General features: G+C 48.3%; 1 protein-coding gene across 1 annotated transcript in view; it reads left to right on the forward strand.

The window, feature by feature from the left end:
- Positions 1–2,977: 2,977 nt before the first annotated feature.
- Positions 2,978–16,655, forward strand: part of cldn23l (claudin 23-like) — a 37,047-nt gene continuing 23,369 nt past the window's right edge. The window contains exon 1 of the mRNA XM_072517180.1: positions 2,978–3,161. Coding sequence (XP_072373281.1) covers positions 3,077–3,161 — 85 coding nt within the window. The 5' untranslated portion in view covers positions 2,978–3,076. The remainder of the gene's footprint in view (positions 3,162–16,655) is intronic.

Genomic DNA, 16,655 nt, shown 5'->3' on the forward strand with positions numbered 1-16,655 from the left:
CCTAATTAAGGTCCTGTACAGCTGCAACATGACTTGCCAATTTTTATATTCAGTGCCCTGACCAATGAAAGCCAGCACACCACCCTTACCTTTCATCCTCACAGGTACATGCCGGTCCTGAATTCTAATCAACTGACATTTGAAAGCCTCCCACATGCCGGATGTTGATTTTCCCTCAAACAGCCTCACCCAGTCAACACTCTCCAGATCCTGCCTAATGCTGTTGTAATTAGCCTTCCCCCAGTCTAGCAGCTTCACCTGAGGACCCTTGACACCACTCTTGTCCTTATCCATAAGCAGCTTAAAATTTATAGAATTATGATCACTGTTCCCGAAATTATCTCCTACCGAAACTGTCCTTTCACCAGATCAGCTTGGGCTGAGGTTTTTCCACTGGATCCACAATCAGATAAAGATTTCCCAAGTCAGTGAGAGAGAAGCAACAAAGGAGTGTTGGCTCGTACAAGAAACTACTGAATGGTGAAGTATCACAAACACAACATAGCCTTGGATCCTGGCACTGGTAGACCAATACAGCATTTTATAATAACAGGATTGCCATGGAGACTAATGGCAGGTGTACAGTTTGTACCCAATGTAAGTCACAGCAAAGCAACACAAAGGCAGACTACAGTCTCCAAGGCAACACCCACCAATGGACATCGGGGGCGAAATTCTCCCCCAATGGCGCGATGTCCGCCGACTGGCGCCAAACACGGCGCCAATCAGACGGGCATCGCGCCGGCCCAAGGTGCGGAATGCTCCGCATCTTTGGCGGCCTAGCCCCAACACTGAGGGGCTAGGCCGACGCCGGAGGGATTTCTGCCCCGCCAGCTGGCGGAAATGGCGTTTGTTGCCCCGCCAGCTGGCGCGGAAATGCGGCGCATGCGTGGGAGCGTCAGCGGCCACTGACAGTTTCCCGGCGCATGCGCGCGAGCGTCAGCGGCCGCTGTCAGTTTCCCGCGCATGCGCAGTGGGGAGAGTCGCTTCCCTCTCCGCCATGGTGGAGGCCGTAGCGGAGGCGGAAGGGAAAGAGTGCCCCCACGGCACAGGCCCGCCCGCGGATCGGTGGGCCGCGATCGCGGGCCAGGCCACCGTGGGGGCACCCCCCGGGGTCAGATCGCCCCGCGCCCCCCCCCAGGACCCCGGAGCCCGCCAACGCCGCCTGGTCCCGCCGGTAAATGCCAGGTTTGATTTACGCCGGCGGGACAGGCAATTTCTGGGCGGGACTTCGGCCCATCCGGGCCGGAGAATCCAGCGGGGGGTCCCGCCAACCGGCGCGGCCCGATTCCCGCCCCCGCCCAATCTCCGGTACCGGAGACTTCGGCGTGGGCGGGGGCGGGATTCACGGCGGCCAACGGCCATTCTCCGACCCGGCGGGGGGTCGGAGAATGACGCCCCAGAGCTCTATTTTTTCATCTGGTGCAGATTTCTACCTTCTCATCATTAAGGTGGTGTTGTAAACTGGATCCCACGAATTACAGGACTGAAGGGGTCATTAAATCAAATGGTTTCAGTTGAGAGACAAATTACTGGGTGACAATTTGAGTGTTACTATGGTACTAAAGGAAAGGTAACCACTTGGAAGAGGTAGCTAAATGAAAGTGGAGAGTAGGATGTGGTAAACTCTTTCAGGTTGACAGGATGTGACTACCATTGTTCCCTAAATTGGGAAATCTGCATTTCCATTTATATAAATGGTATTGCGTAAATGCGAGGCGAATTATATCAAAATTTGCTGACAGTGTCAAATTAGTGGCCCTTGCAACCTGACAAAGAGTGTAGAAGATTTTAAGACATGGACACCAAGGAGTGAGCATCAGCACTGTTGAGAAGTGGGCTAATGAATTATTTCAGTTTTCAAAAATAATTGCTTTCAAACAATCACCTGAGACCTCCTATCACTAGTATGGTTAATGCTCAGGTGCCTTTCACACAGCAGGGTTAATGCTCAGGTGCCTTTCACACAGCAAGGTTAATGCTCAGGCACTTCTCACCCAGCAGGGTTAATGCTCAGGTGCATTTCGCCCAGCAAAGTTAATGCTCAGGCACCTCCTACCCAGCAGGGTTAATGCTCAGGCACCTCTCACCCAGCAGGGTTAATGCTCAGGCACCTCTCACCCAGCAGGGTTAATGCTCAGGTGCATTTCGCCCAGCAAGGTTTATGCTCAGGTACCTCTCACCCAGCAGGGTTAATGCTCAGGTGCATTTCGCCCAGCAAGGTTTATGCTCAGGTACCTCTCATCCAGCAGGGTTAATGCTCAGGCTCCTCTCACCCAGCAGAGTTAATGCTCAGGTGCCTTTCACACAGCAAGGTTAATGCTCAGGCACCTCTCACCCAGCAGGATTAATGCTCCGGCACCTCTCACCCAGCAGGGTTAATGCTCAGGCACCTCTCACCCAGCAGGGTTAATGCTCAGGCACCTCTCACCCAGCAGGGTTAATGCTCAAGCACCTCTCTCCCAGCAGGGTTAATGCTCAGGCACCTCTCACCCAGCAGGGTTCATGCTCAGGCACCTCTCACCCAGCAGGGTTAATGCTCAAGCACCTCTCACCCAGCAAGGTTAATGCTCAGGCACCTCTCACCCAGCAGGGTTAATGCTCAAGACACCTCTCACCCAGCAGGGTTAATGCTCCGGCATTGCTCACCCAGCAGGGTTAATGCTCAGGCACTTCTCACCTGGCAGGGTTAATATTCAGGCACATCTTACCCAGCAGGGTTAACGCTCAGTCATCTCTCGCCCATCAGGGTCAACGCTCGGGTACATCTCACCTAATGAAGTAAGCACTCAGATATCCTTGCACAATTCCATTTTGATTTTAAGGTACAGCAAAAAATATGGTGGCACGCCCCTTTAAATGAAATTTCAACCTCCTTGAATTTGACTTTAAAATATTCCCACCAATAAATTTAGTGATGGTTAAGGAAGCAGTTCTCTTTCCCTGGTTAGCTGAGCTCCGAAGGGCTGGTTATCTGCAAGATTCCAAACCCCCTCCCCCCAATCACAGAGGGAGAGGAACTCTGACTCAGGCAGAGAGAGGCAGTGAGGACGGGGCATCACAGACTCTCTGCTGTATGAAATCAAGTAGCTTTCAGCAAGACAGTCAGCCAGCTCAGTCACAGCGAAGCCCTTTACTGCAGGCAGCTAGGAACACACAAAGTAAGTGTACATTTATCTGTTCCTGCGTTTAGTATTGAGTAGCATTGAGCGAGGGCGCCAGAGCTTCAACAGCAGGTTAATCGGTAGCTCATTGTTCCAGTGTGCCTACAATTAGATTTTGCATAAAACAGCCTTTTTGTTCTGGAGTGTTGCGTGTTCGACCCAGAGCTTTCCGATTGATGTACTTAGTGCATTATGTGTAGAGTGCAATCTGCGCGGAGGACTGGATCTATTCGGGAAGAATGGAACACTTCAGAGTTTTGAACTCTGAAGGTCACTGTTGAGCAGATGGGTTAAATGTTTGTTTAAGTTTTAGCTTCCTGCCATTCACTGGATTATACGGATTCACTCAATAAATCACAGTAGATCTGTTTCACTGACAGTGATATTTGGTTTGGCATGCATCAGCTTTAGATTTTTTAACTTTGGAACTTAGAAATTCCATCATTCGCAAAAAAAAGGATTAAGGAGCCATGTTGTGTGCAGCCTCGATGGAGTAGTCCATTGCACTCATATACTCATCCATCCAGTCTTGCCAATGTTGCAGACAGGCAAAATGTTCAGGAATACATGCAGAAGCACAAATGGCACACACACACTGCAGATACTTGCCCGATGCAGATATTTTGTGGAAAATGGAACACCTAAATACTAAACAAAGATCATTTTTGAAGGATTCTCATCAAAGGCATCATTTCCCGTGATTGGCATGTAACATTATTATTTCTGAGCCAGGTGCAGCACATTTAGTGCAGAGTTGGTTTAGCTCAGTTGGCTAGACAGCTGGTTTGTGATGCAGCGCGGGTTCAATTCCCGTACCTGCGGAGGTTATTCATGAAGGTCCCGCCTTCTCAACTTTGCCCCTCTCCTTACGTGTGGTGATCCTCAGGTTAAATCACCACCAGTCAGCTCCCCCTCAAAGGCGAAAGCAGCCTGCGGTTATCTGGGAGTATGGTGACTGTACCTAGATGCAGAGCAAAGATCCCTTTACAATTTACCCCTGCCCCCAAACAACACCTCCTAATATTTTCCAGTATCTACACGTTATTCCGGGGCCTCCCTGAGAGATTCTCAATAAAGATCTATCAGATTGAGGCTCTTTAAATTGTGTTGAATTAAGGATGGTTTTGTGCACTCTCACAAAACCCAGACTATCTTAAGTTCATGTCACGAAGGACCTTTTACACCTCGCAGATCAAGACCAGTTTGCACTGGATGTGAATCGCAACCAGAGGTGAAGGGCGAGTGGTGCCTATCTCACTGGCACAACACGAAAGGAACAAATTAAATGCTGCAATTCTTTCCTTTCTAGCAACACAGTAACGTACAATTCTGTGCAAGGTGTGTCCCTGTAGCTAAGAAACAAGTTATTAGGCTTGAATGTCAGACTGAAGCAGATGCACCTTTCTGAGAATTCAGCGCTGGTTGTCATGGCAACCTGTGCATACGTGTAGTTCAATTGATAAAATGCAATGTTTATTATTGACTGCCGATTAATGATAGATAATGCCAGCACAGTGCAATCATGATTTTCACTGTTCAGATGTTCAAGTAAAATATTGCCGCCGTCAGGACTTAGTAATCAAACTTCAACCATTGTTCTCATTGAATTCATACTGGGCACCTCAGTAACCCTTGGGGGGAACAGAAGATTTAAGACAATTTGCAGCTTACTCAGAGGATGCAGTGAGTTCAGGAACCATGGAATAGATACCCACTCTGCTTATTTACAATTAGACATTAGAGAGTGTTTAGAAAACCTGTAAATTACCTCACATAGGACCTTAGGAACAGGAGTAGGCAATTCAGCCCCTCAAGCCTGTTTTTAAAATTATTTTACAGGATGTGTGTTCCACTGGCTGGACAAGCATTTGTGGCCCATCCCTAATTGCCCTTCAGCCACTGTGCTCCATGAGAGAGAGAGACTGAGAGAGGGAGAGACTGAGAGAGGGAGAGACTGAGAGAGGGAGAGAGACTGAGAGAGAGAGAGACTGAGAGAGAGAGAGACTGAGAGAGAGAGAGACTGAGAGAGAGAGAGACTGAGAGAGAGAGAGACTGAGAGAGAGAGACCGAGCGAGAGAGACAGAGAGAGAGACAGAGAGAGAGCAGAGAGTGAGACAGAGAGAGAGAGAGAGAGATAGATAGACAGACAGAAAGAGAGAGAGAGAGCAGTACAGTAGCACGGTGGGCAGCACGGTAGCACAGTGGTTATCACAGTTGCTTCACAGCTCCAGGGGCCCAGGTTCGATTCCCGGCTTGGGTCACTGTCTGTATGGAGTCTGCACGTTCTCCCCGTGTCTGCGTGGGTTTCCTCCGGGTGCTCCGGTTTCCTCCCACAGTCCAAAGATGTGCAGGTTAGGTGGATTGGCCATGATAAATTGCCCTTCGTGTCCAAAAAAGGTTAGGCGGGGTTACTGGGTTACGGGGATAGGGTGGAGGTGTGGGCTTAAGTAGGGCACTCTTTCCAAGGGTCGGTGCAGACTCGATGGGCCGAATGGTCTACTTCTGCACTGTAAATTCTATGATTCTATGGTGTAGATACACCCACCGTGCTGTTAGAACAAAGAACAACGAAAAATTACAGCACAGGAACAGGCCCTTCGACCCTCCAAGCCTGCTCTAATCCAGATCCTCTATCTAAAACTGTTGCCTATTTTCTAAGGATCTGTATCCCTCTGCTCCCTGCCCATTCATGTATCTGTCGAGATACATCTTAAATGGTGCTATCGTGCCCGCCTCTACCACCTTCGCCGGCAATGCGTTCCAGGCACCCACCACCCTCTGTGTAAAGAACTTTCCACGTATATCTCCCTGAAACACTTCCCCTCTCACCTTGAACTCGTGACCCCAATAATTGAGTCCCCCACTCTGGGGAAAAAGCTTCTTGCTATCCACCCTGTCTATACCTCTCATGATTTTGTAGACCTCAATGAGGTCCCCCCTCAACCTCCGTTTTTCTAATGAAAATAATCCTAATCTACTCAACCTCTCTTCATAGCTAGCACCCTCCATACCAGGCAACATCCTGGTGAACCTCCTCTGCACCTTCTCCAAAGCATCCACACCCTTTTGGTAATGTGGCGACCAGAACTGCACGCAGTATTCCATATGTGGCCTAACCAAAGTCTTATACAACTGTAACATGACCTGCCAACTCTTGTACTCAATAGCCCTTCCGATGAAGGAAAGCATGCTGTATGCCTTCTTGACCACTCTATCGACCAGCGCAGCCACCTTCAGGGTACAATGGATCTGAACTCCCAGATCTCTCTGTATATCAATTTTCCCCAGGGCTTTTTCATTTACCATATAGTTCGCTCTTGAATTGGATCTTCCAAAATGCATCACCTCGCATTTGCCTGGATTGAACTCCATCTGCCATTTCTCCGCCGAACTCTCCAATCTATCTATATTCTGCTGTATTCTCTGATAGTCCCTTTCACTATCTGCTACTCCACCAATCTTAGTGTCACCTGCAAACTTGCTAATCAGACCACCTATACCTTCCTCCAGATCATTTATGTATTTCAAAAACAACAGAGGTCCCAGCAGGGATCCCTGTGGAACACCACTGGTCACAGTTCTCCATTTTGAGAAACTCCCTTCCACTATTACTCTCTGTCTCCTGTTGCCCAGCCAGTTCGTTATCCATCTAGCTAGTACACCCTGGACCCCATGAGACTTCACTTTCTCCATCAGCCTACCATGGGGAACCTTTTCAAACGCCTTACTAAAGTCCATGTATATGACATCTACAGCCATTCCCTCATCAATCAACTTTGTCACTTCCTCAAAGAATTCTATTAAGTTGGTAAGACATGACCTTCCTGCACAAAACCATGTTGCCTATCACTGATAAGCCCATTTTCTTCCAAATGGGAATAGATCCTATCCCTCAGTATCTTCTCCAGCAGCTTCCCTACCACTGACGTCAGGCTCACCGGTCTATAATTACCTGGATTATCCCTGCTACCCTTCTTAAACAAGGGGACAACATTAACAATTCTCCAGTCCTCCGGTACCTCACCCGTGTTCAAGGATGCTGCAAAGATATCTGTTAAGGCCCCAGCTATTTTCTCTCTCACTTCCCTCAGTAACCTAGGTTAGATCCCACCCGGACCTGGGGACTTGTCCACCTTCATGCCTTTTAGAATACCCAACACATCCTCCCTCCTTATGCCGACTTGACCTAGAGTAATCAAACATCTATCCCTAACATCTATCCTCCAGGTACTCCGGTTTCCTCCCACAGTCCAAAGATGTGCAGGTTAGGTGGATTGGCCATGATAAATTGCCCTTAGTGTCCAAAATTGCCCTTAGTGTTGGGTGGGGTTACTGGGTTATGGAGATAGGGTGGAGGTGTTGACCTTGGGTAGGGTGCTCTTTCCAAGAGCCGGTGCAGACTCGATGGGCCGAATGGTCTCCTTCTGCACTGTAAATTCTATGATAATTCTATGATAATCTAACCTCAACATAAGAACATAAGAACTAGGAACACGAGTAGGCCATCTGGCCCCTCGAGCCTGCTCTGCCATTCAGTGAGATCACGGCTGATCTTTGTGGACTCAGCTCCACTCTCCGGCTCGTACACCACATTCCTGAATCCCTTTATTCTTTAGAAAGGTATCTATCTTTTTCTTAAAAACGTTTAAAGAAGGAGCCTCAACTGCTTCACTGGGCAAGGAATTCCAGAGATTCACAACCCTTTGGGTGAAGAAGTTCCTCCTAAACTCGGTCCTAAATCTACTTCCCCTTATTTTAAGGCTATGCCCCTAGTTCTGCTTTCCCCGACCAATGGAAACAACCTGCCCGCATCTATCCTATCTATTCCCTTCATAATTTTATATGTTTCAATAAGATCCCCCCGCATCCTTCTAAACTCCAATGAGTACAGCCCCAGTCTACTCAACCTCTCGTCATAATCTAATCCCCTCAACTCTGGGATCAACCTAGTGAATCTCCTCTGCACTCCCTCCAGTGCCATTTGTCCTTTCTCAGGTAAGGAGACCAAAACTGAACACAATACTCCAGATGTGGCCTCACCAACACCTTATACAATTGCAGCATAACCTCCCTAGTCTTGAACTCCATCCCTCTAGCAATGAAAGACAAAACTCGATTAGCCTTCTTAATCACCTGTTGCACCTGCACACCAACTTTTTGCGACTCGTGCACCAGCACACCCAGGTCCCTCTGCACAGCAGCATGTTTTAACATCTTACCGTTTAAATAATAATCCATTCTGCTGTTATTCCTCCCAAAATGGATAGCCTCACACTTGGCAACATTGAATGCCATCTGCCAGACCCTAGTCCATTCACCTAACCTATCCAAATCCTTCTGCTGACTTCCGGTATCCTCTGCACTTTTTGCTTTACCACACATCCGTCATGTCCCTCTCCTCGGTGAATACCGATGCAAAGTACTCGTTAAGAATCACACCCATTTTCTCTGACTCCACGCATAACTTTTCTCCTTTGTCCTTGAGTGAGCCAACCCTTTCTCCAGTTACCCTCGTGCTCCTTATATATGAATAAAAGGCTTTGGGATTTTCCTTAACCCTGTTTGCTGAAGATATTTCATGACCCCTTTTAGCCCTCTTGATTCCTCATTTCAGATTGGTCCTACATTCCCGATATTCTTCCAAAGTTTCGTCTGTCTTCAGTCGCCTAGACCTTATGTTGCTTCCTTTTTCCTCTTAGCTAGTCTCACAATTTCACCTGTCATCCATGTTCCATAATCTTGTCATTTCTATCCCTAATTTTCACAGGGACATGTCTGTCCTGCACTCTAATCAACCTCTCTTTAAAAGCCTCCCACATATCAAATGTGGATTTACCTGCAAACAGCTGCTCCCAATCCACATTCCCCAGCTCCTGCCGAATTTTGGTATAGTTGGCCTTCCCAATTTAGCACTCTTCCTTTAGGACCACTCTAGTCTTTGTGCATGAGTATTCTAAAACTTACGGAATTGTGATCACTATTCCCACAGTAATCCCCTACTGAAACTTCAACCACCTGGCCGGGCTCATTCCCCAACACCAGGTCCAGTATGGCCCCTTCCCGAGTTGGACTATTTACATTCTGGTCTAGAAAACCCTCCTGGATGCTCCTTACAAATTCTGCTCCATCTAGATCTCTAACACTAAGTGTATCCCAGTCAATGTTGAGAAAATTAAAATCTCCTATCACCACCACCCTGTTGCTCCTACATCTTCCAATAATCTGTTTACATATTTGTACCTCTATCTCACGCTCGCTGTTGGGAGGTCTGTAGTACAGCCCAAACATTGTTACCGCACCCTTCCTATTTCTGAGCTCTGCCCATATCGCCTCACAGCTCAAGTCCTACAGAGTGCCCTCCTTCAGCACAGCTATGATATCCTCTCTGACCAGTAATGCAACTCCTCCACCCCTTTTACCTCCCTCTCTATCCCGCCTGAAGCATTGATATCCTGGGATATTTAGTTGCCAATCATGCCCTTCCCTCAACCAAGTCTCAGTAATAGCAATACCATCCCAGGTACTAATCCAAACCCTAAGTTCATCTACCTTACCTACTACACTTCCTGCATTAAAACAAATGCACCTCAGACCACCAGTCCCTTTGCATTCATCATCTGCTCCCCGCCTACTCTTCCCCTTAGTCATGCTGACTTCATGATCTAGTTCCTTACAGGCTTTAGTTACTACCTCCTTACTGTCCACTAACCGCCTCATTTGGTTCCCATCCCCCTGCCACATTAGTTTAAACCCTCCCCAAAAGCGTTAGCAAAAGCACCCTCAAGGACATTGGTTCCAGTCCGGCCCAGGTGTAGACCGTCCAATTTGTAGTAGTCCCACCTCCCCCAGAACTGGTCCCAATGTTCCAAAAATCTGAACCCCTCCCTCCTGCACCATCTCTCATGCCACACATTCACCCTGCCTATTCTTTCATTTCTACTCTGACTACCACGTGGCACTGGTAGCAATCCTGAGATTACTACTTCTGAGGTCTGACTTTTTAACTTGGCTCCTAACTCCCTAAATTCTGCTTGTAGGACCTCATCCCATTTTTTACCTAGATCATTGGCGCCTATATGCACCACGACAACTGGCTGTTCACCCTCCCCTTCAGAATGCTCTGCAGCCGATCTGAGACATTCCTGATCCGTGCACCTGGGAGGCAATATACCGTTCGGGAGTCTCGTTTTCGACCACAGAACTGCCTATCTACTCCCCTTACAATTGAATCCCCTATGACTATAGCCCTTACTCTCTTTCCCGCCCTTCTGTACAGCAGAGCCAGCCGCGGTGCCATGAACCTGGCTACTGCTGCCTTCCCCTGGTGAGTCATCTCCACCAACAGTATCCAAAACGGTATACCTGTTTTGGAGGGAGATGACCGCAGGGGACACCTGCACTGCCTTCCTGCTCTTTCTCTGCCTTTTGGTCACCCATTCCCTTTCTCCCTCAGCAATCCTAATCTGCGGTGTGATCAATTCGCTAAACGTGCTATCCACGACCTCCTCAGCATCGCGGATGCGCCAAAGAGAGGGAGTTCCAGAATTTTGATCCAGAGACAGCGAAGGAACAACGATATAGTTCCAAGTCAGGATGGTGTGTGGCTCGGAGAAGAAATGCAGGAGGCGGTGTTCTCCTGCATTTGCTGCCCTTGTCCTTCTGGATGGTCTTGGGTTTGGGAGGTACTGTCAAAGGAAATGCTCCACCATTCAGTTAGATCATGGGTGATGAACACATCAACTTTATTTACCTACATTTGTTCCATAAACCTTGTTATGCCATTTGTGGTTCAGTTAGTAGCACTCTTTCATCAATGTTAAGACGGTTGGGCCTTCAAGTTGCTCTACTTGACTTGATCACCAAAATTCTACGGTCACTCTCCGTAGGTCCTGAAGAGGCGATTTCATCTCTCTGAGGACACATTAAATTGAAGCCCTGTCCCCTCTCTCAGGTAGATGTAAAAGATTGCATTACACAATTTTGAAGAAAGGCAGGGGATTTATGTATGCCTAGTGCTCTGGTCAATATTCATCCCTCAACCAGCATCGCAAAAAACAGATTATCTGACGACTTTCACGTTGCGTTTTTGTGAGAGTTTGATGTGCACAAATTGGATGCTGCCTTTCCTAACATTGCAACAGTAACATCCCTTCAAAGATATTTCATTGGCTGTAAAGTGCTTTGGGATATCCAGTGGTTCTGAAAGGTATTATATAAATGTAAGCCTTTCTTTCTTATATTCTTACCCAGTTTTACTCCCGAACGTTCCAATGGACCCCCAGCAATGTCAGCATTTTGGCGAGGTGCGAGTTTCAGTTTACAACTGTGAAAAGGTGCTTCCTAATTTCATTCTTAAATGGCCTGGCCCTGATTTTAAGATTGTGGCGTATTTTTCTTGAGGAAATAATTTTCCCATCTCCACCAAACTGAATGCTTTTATCAATTTAAACACATTTAATTAGATTACTCCTCAACCCGCAATACACAAGGGAAAGCAAGTCCCGTCTATGCCACCTCTCCTCATAGTTTAAGTCCCAGTACCATTCTGCTGAATCTGCCAGGCCAATCCCTTTTTCCTCACAGCTTTCACATTTTATGAATGGAAATGTCAGTTTCTAAGTAACGTAGAAGCTAAAATGATCTCCTGTAATGGTGAAACCATGCTTAGCTCCCAAATTCAAACCAGGTCTGCCCTGCTGCAACTGATCTCAAGCCCTCACCCTTTCAGAATATCCAGGTATTATTTTTCCCTCATATGCTTCTCTCAATGTCCTTTAAATGCATCTATGCTATTCTTAACCACTCTATGTGGTTTTACATTCCCACCACTCTCAAGCTAAAGGTGTTTCTCTTGAATTCCATTATTTATATTTATGGCCCCTGTATTTGGTCTCTCTCAAGTGCTAACAAAGTCTCTGCAGATACTCCAACGTAATCTTAAAATAATTGAGGGCATTCCTCAACCAATTTAAAGAGCCTCAACTTTATAGATCTTTACTGACAGGTATAACCTCTCAGTTCAGCCATCATCAGTGCTTTTTTAAGGAACAGCTGTAACCATTTGCAAAAATTCTGTCACAGGAAGTGAGCGTCGCTGGCTGGCATTGATTGCCCATCCCTAATTGCCCTTGAAAAGTTGATGGTGAGCTGCCTTCTTGAAACATTGCAGTCAATATGGTGTAGGTCGACCCACAGTGCTGTTAGGGAGGGAGCTCCAGGATTTTGACCCAGTGACAGTGAAGGAACGGCAATATAGTTTAGTTACAAGTCAGGGTGATGGGTGGGTGGGCGGTAAATTTTCAGGTGATGGTGATCCCACCCATCTGCTGTTCCTGCCCTTCTAGGTGGTAGAGGTCATGGGTTTGGAAGATGCTGTCGAGCCTTTTTTAATTAATAAATTTAGAAATGGTCCCATTCCAATTAAGTGTGACCAATCCACCTACCCTGCACATCTTTTGGGTTGTGGGGGTGAGACCCATGCAAATACGGGGAGAATGTGCAAACTCCACACGGACCCGGGGCCAGGATCGAACCTGGGTCCTCGGTGCCATGAGGGTGCAGTGCTAACCACTGCACCACTGTGCCGCTCCTGTCAAAGGAGTCTTGGTGAGTTGATGCAGTGCATCTTGTAGATTGTACACACTATGCATCGCTGGTGGAGTTTATGGTCAATGGAAACCTTCAGGATGTTGATGGTGGGGGATGTAACGGTGGTAATACCATTGAATGTCATGGGGAGATGGTTGTATTCTCTCTTGTTGGAGAAGGCCATTGCCTGGCACTTGTGGATATGAATAATGAGTATGGGGTGGAGGTTAACTTTATGGGCTTCGGAGATGTTGTTTGGTGGAGTGTGTTGGACATGTTTTCCCTCTGACTATTGTTCCTTCTCATTTTCAAACAGAGTAAGAGTTATGAAACACTTTTTTATGTGAGCACTGCTGAATTGCGATGCATTCTGGTCTAATAAAACCAGTACCACGAGGGTTAGTGTTTGCGTAATGTTACTAATGAGCATCTACAGATGTCTCCAGTCCAACTCTTCAACAGCTTGTGTCTGAACGGATTCATCTTGGCGCACAAAATTGCAGCTTGCAGTGGTACCAAACAATTCAAACAAGGCCAGAATTTCACTGCAAAATCTTTGGCAGTACTGTTCCAATTCGAATTGTGTTTGTAGCGTCGACTAAACACCCCTGGGTGGAGTCTGCATTTTATTAAATAATCACTTTGAAGACAGTGATTGCCACCTCTATGGTTGTCGGCTTGGTTGTGTGGCCCATGGGTTGGGTTCTGGGAGGAGTTGTTACTCCCCAGTGGAAGAAGCTTTCTTAAAGGCCAACACCCATTTCTATGATGATGATGGACTGTGTGGGAGACACACGCATGGTCAATAACCATCCATTCCAGAGACTGTATTGAACTAACGGGCTGTTTTGCCCACCTCAGTAGAGTCTTGTGCCAACTGTTGGTGTTGCTGAGCATCTCAAAGGCTGGTTTAGCACAGGGCTAAATCGTTGGCTTTGAAAGCAGACCAAGGCAGGCCAGCAGCACGGTTCAATTCCTGTACCAGCCTCCCCGAACAGGCGCCGGAATGTGGCGACTCGGGGCTTTTCACAGTAACTTCATTTGAAGTACTTGTGACAATAAGCGATTTTCATTTCATTTCAGGTACCTAGTAGCCCAGCCAGGAGCCAGCCAGCCAGCTTGTCGCACTAGGTGAGGTGCTACTCTCGGGGGCAATATGCTTGTCCCCTATTTCCTTTGTTAGCTGCAGGCAGGTAAGTACCATCCAGGACCCACTAATCCCCTCTCCAGAAGAGTACTTGCTGGGGACATGCCTGTACTTTTGAGGTTCTGGGTGATTAAGTTCTCTTGTTTGAATGCAATTTGAATTGTTCCTCTAGAAAATCGAGATCGTCTTGTGAGCTGGATTATTAGAGCCTTGTTATTGGCACTTTGAAAACAGAGGGGAATCACAATTTAGGTGCATGGTGTTACTGTTAAAGAAATTGTAGAATTAATTAATTAATTAAATGGATGGGGAAGCTTTAACTAAATCAAGCTGCAAATACTGCAGCGTTAAATATCTAGTTCACTCCATTCATTCTGCCTTTCCCAGGGAATCATAGAAGTCCTACAGTGTAGAAAGAGGCCATTCGGCCCATCGGGTCCACACCGACCTTCTGAACAAGCACCCAATCAAGGCCCACTTCCGCATCCTATCCCAGCGACCCCAAAACCCCACCTAGGGGACATTAAGGGCAATTTATCATGGCCAGTCCACCTAACCTTCACATCTTTGGACTGTGGGAGGAAACCGTAGCATCCGGAGGAAACACACGCAGACACGGGGAGAATGTAGACAATCACCCGAGGCTGGAATTGAACCCGGGTCCCTGGCGCTGTGAGGGGAAGGTTTTTAAAAAATATATATTTTATTAAGGTATTTGAAATTTTTTATAGCAGTAACAAAAACATTGACATCAACATGGTAAAATAAACATTTCCCCCCCATCCCAATCTTCACACACCTCAACCATACACCAACAATCCCCCCCTCCCGCTGGAATACTGCATCTGCTGACATTTTAATTTTCCCCGAGAAAGTCGACGAGCGGCTGCCACCTCCGGGTGAACCCGAACATTGACCCTCTTAAGGCAAACTTTATTTTCTCGAAACTGAGAAACCCAGCCATGTCACTAACCCAGGTCTCTACACTCGGGGGCTTCGAGTCCCTCCACATTAACAAGATCCGACTCCGGGCTACCAGGGAGGCAAAGGCCAAGACGTCGGCCTCTTTCGCTCCCTGAAATCCCAGATCTTCCGACACTCCAAAGATCGCCTCCTCCGGACTCGGCACCACCCGTGTTTTTAGCACCGTGGACATTGCCTCAGCAAAATCCTGCCAAAACCCTCTAAGCTTCGGGCATGCCCAAAACATGTGGACATGATTTGCTGGGCTTCCCGCGCACCTCGCACACCTATCCTCTACCCCGAAAAACTTGCTCATCCTAGCCACTGTCATGTGTACCCGGTGGACTACCTTAAATTGTATCAGGCTAAGCCTGGCACATGATGAGGAGGTATTAACCCTGCTTAAGGCATCCGCCCATAGACCGCCTCTATCTCTCCTCCGAGCTCGTCGTTCCATTAGCCCTTAAGCTCCTCCGCCTCCGAAAGCTCCTGGTAAATATCCGATACCTTCCCCTCTCCCACCCAGGTACTGGAGACTACTCTATCCTGTATCCCCCGTGGCGGCAGCAGCGGAAAGGCCGGCATCTGTATTCTCAGGATGTTGCGAACCTGCAAATACCTAAAACCATTCCATGCTGGCAATTTAAATTTATCCTCCAAAGCTTTCAAGCTGGGAAAGCTCCTATCTCTAAACAGATCCTTCTCCACAACCATCTCTACCACCACCTCCGCCTCCTCTCCTTCTGAGCGCATCATAATAACATTTAGAAGCCTTCGAACATTGGCCTCGAGTTACCTGCCCTTAACAAATCCCGTCTGGTCTTCTCCCAACACCCCCGGGACACAGTCCTCTATCCTTGTTGCCAGTATCTTAGCCAGCAGTTTGGCATCCACATTCAGTCAAGAAATCGGCCTTATGACCTGCATTGCCCCGGATCCTTCTCCCGTTTCAAGATCAATGAAATCGAGGCCTGCGACATTGTTGGGGGGAGGACTACCTTCTCTCTTGCTTCGTTAAATGTCCTCACCAGCAGTGGGCTCAATATCACTGAAAACTTCTTATAGAATTCCACCAGGTAGCCGTCAGGCCCCGGGGCCTTGCCCAACTGCATGCCCTCCAGCCCCTTGATTATTTCCTCAATCTCAATTGGGACTCCCAGCCCCTCCACCAGGTCCTCCTCCACCCTCGGGAACCTCAAATGATCCAGAAATTGCCTCATCCAATACACCCCAGCCGGGGGTTCCGACTCATATAATTTACTATAAAAGTCCTTAAATACCTTGTTCACCCCCTTGGGTCCAGGACAGTGGGCAGGATTTTCCCCTACCCATCGGGGCGGGGGGGGTCCCGGTGGGATGGAGTGGCGTGAACCACTCAGGCGTCAGGCCGCCCCAAAGGTTCGGATTTCTCCGGACCTTTAGGGGCCAAGCCCTCACCTTTAGGGGCTAGGCCCGCGACAGAGTGGTTGCCGTCCCGTCGGCTGGCGTGGAAGGCCTTTGGTGCACGCCAGCCGGGGCCGAAGGGACTCCGCCAGCCGGCGGAGGTCCGCGCATGCGCGGGGGCGTCAGCGGTTGCTGCCGTCATCCCCGCGCATGCGCAGGGGGGTCACCTCCACGTTGGCCATGGCGGTGGCTATGGCCGACGCGGAGTGGAAAGAGTGTCCCCAAGGCACAGGCTCGTCCGAGGTTCGGTGGGCCCCGATCGCGGGCCAGGCCACCATGGGGGCACCCCCCGGGGCCAGATTGCCCCGCGCCCTCCCCAGGAGCCCGCTCGTGCCGCCTGGTCCCGCCGG

The sequence above is a fragment of the Scyliorhinus torazame genome, chromosome 1, assembly GCF_047496885.1.
Source record: "Scyliorhinus torazame isolate Kashiwa2021f chromosome 1, sScyTor2.1, whole genome shotgun sequence".
Classification (NCBI taxonomy): Eukaryota; Metazoa; Chordata; class Chondrichthyes; order Carcharhiniformes; family Scyliorhinidae; genus Scyliorhinus; species Scyliorhinus torazame.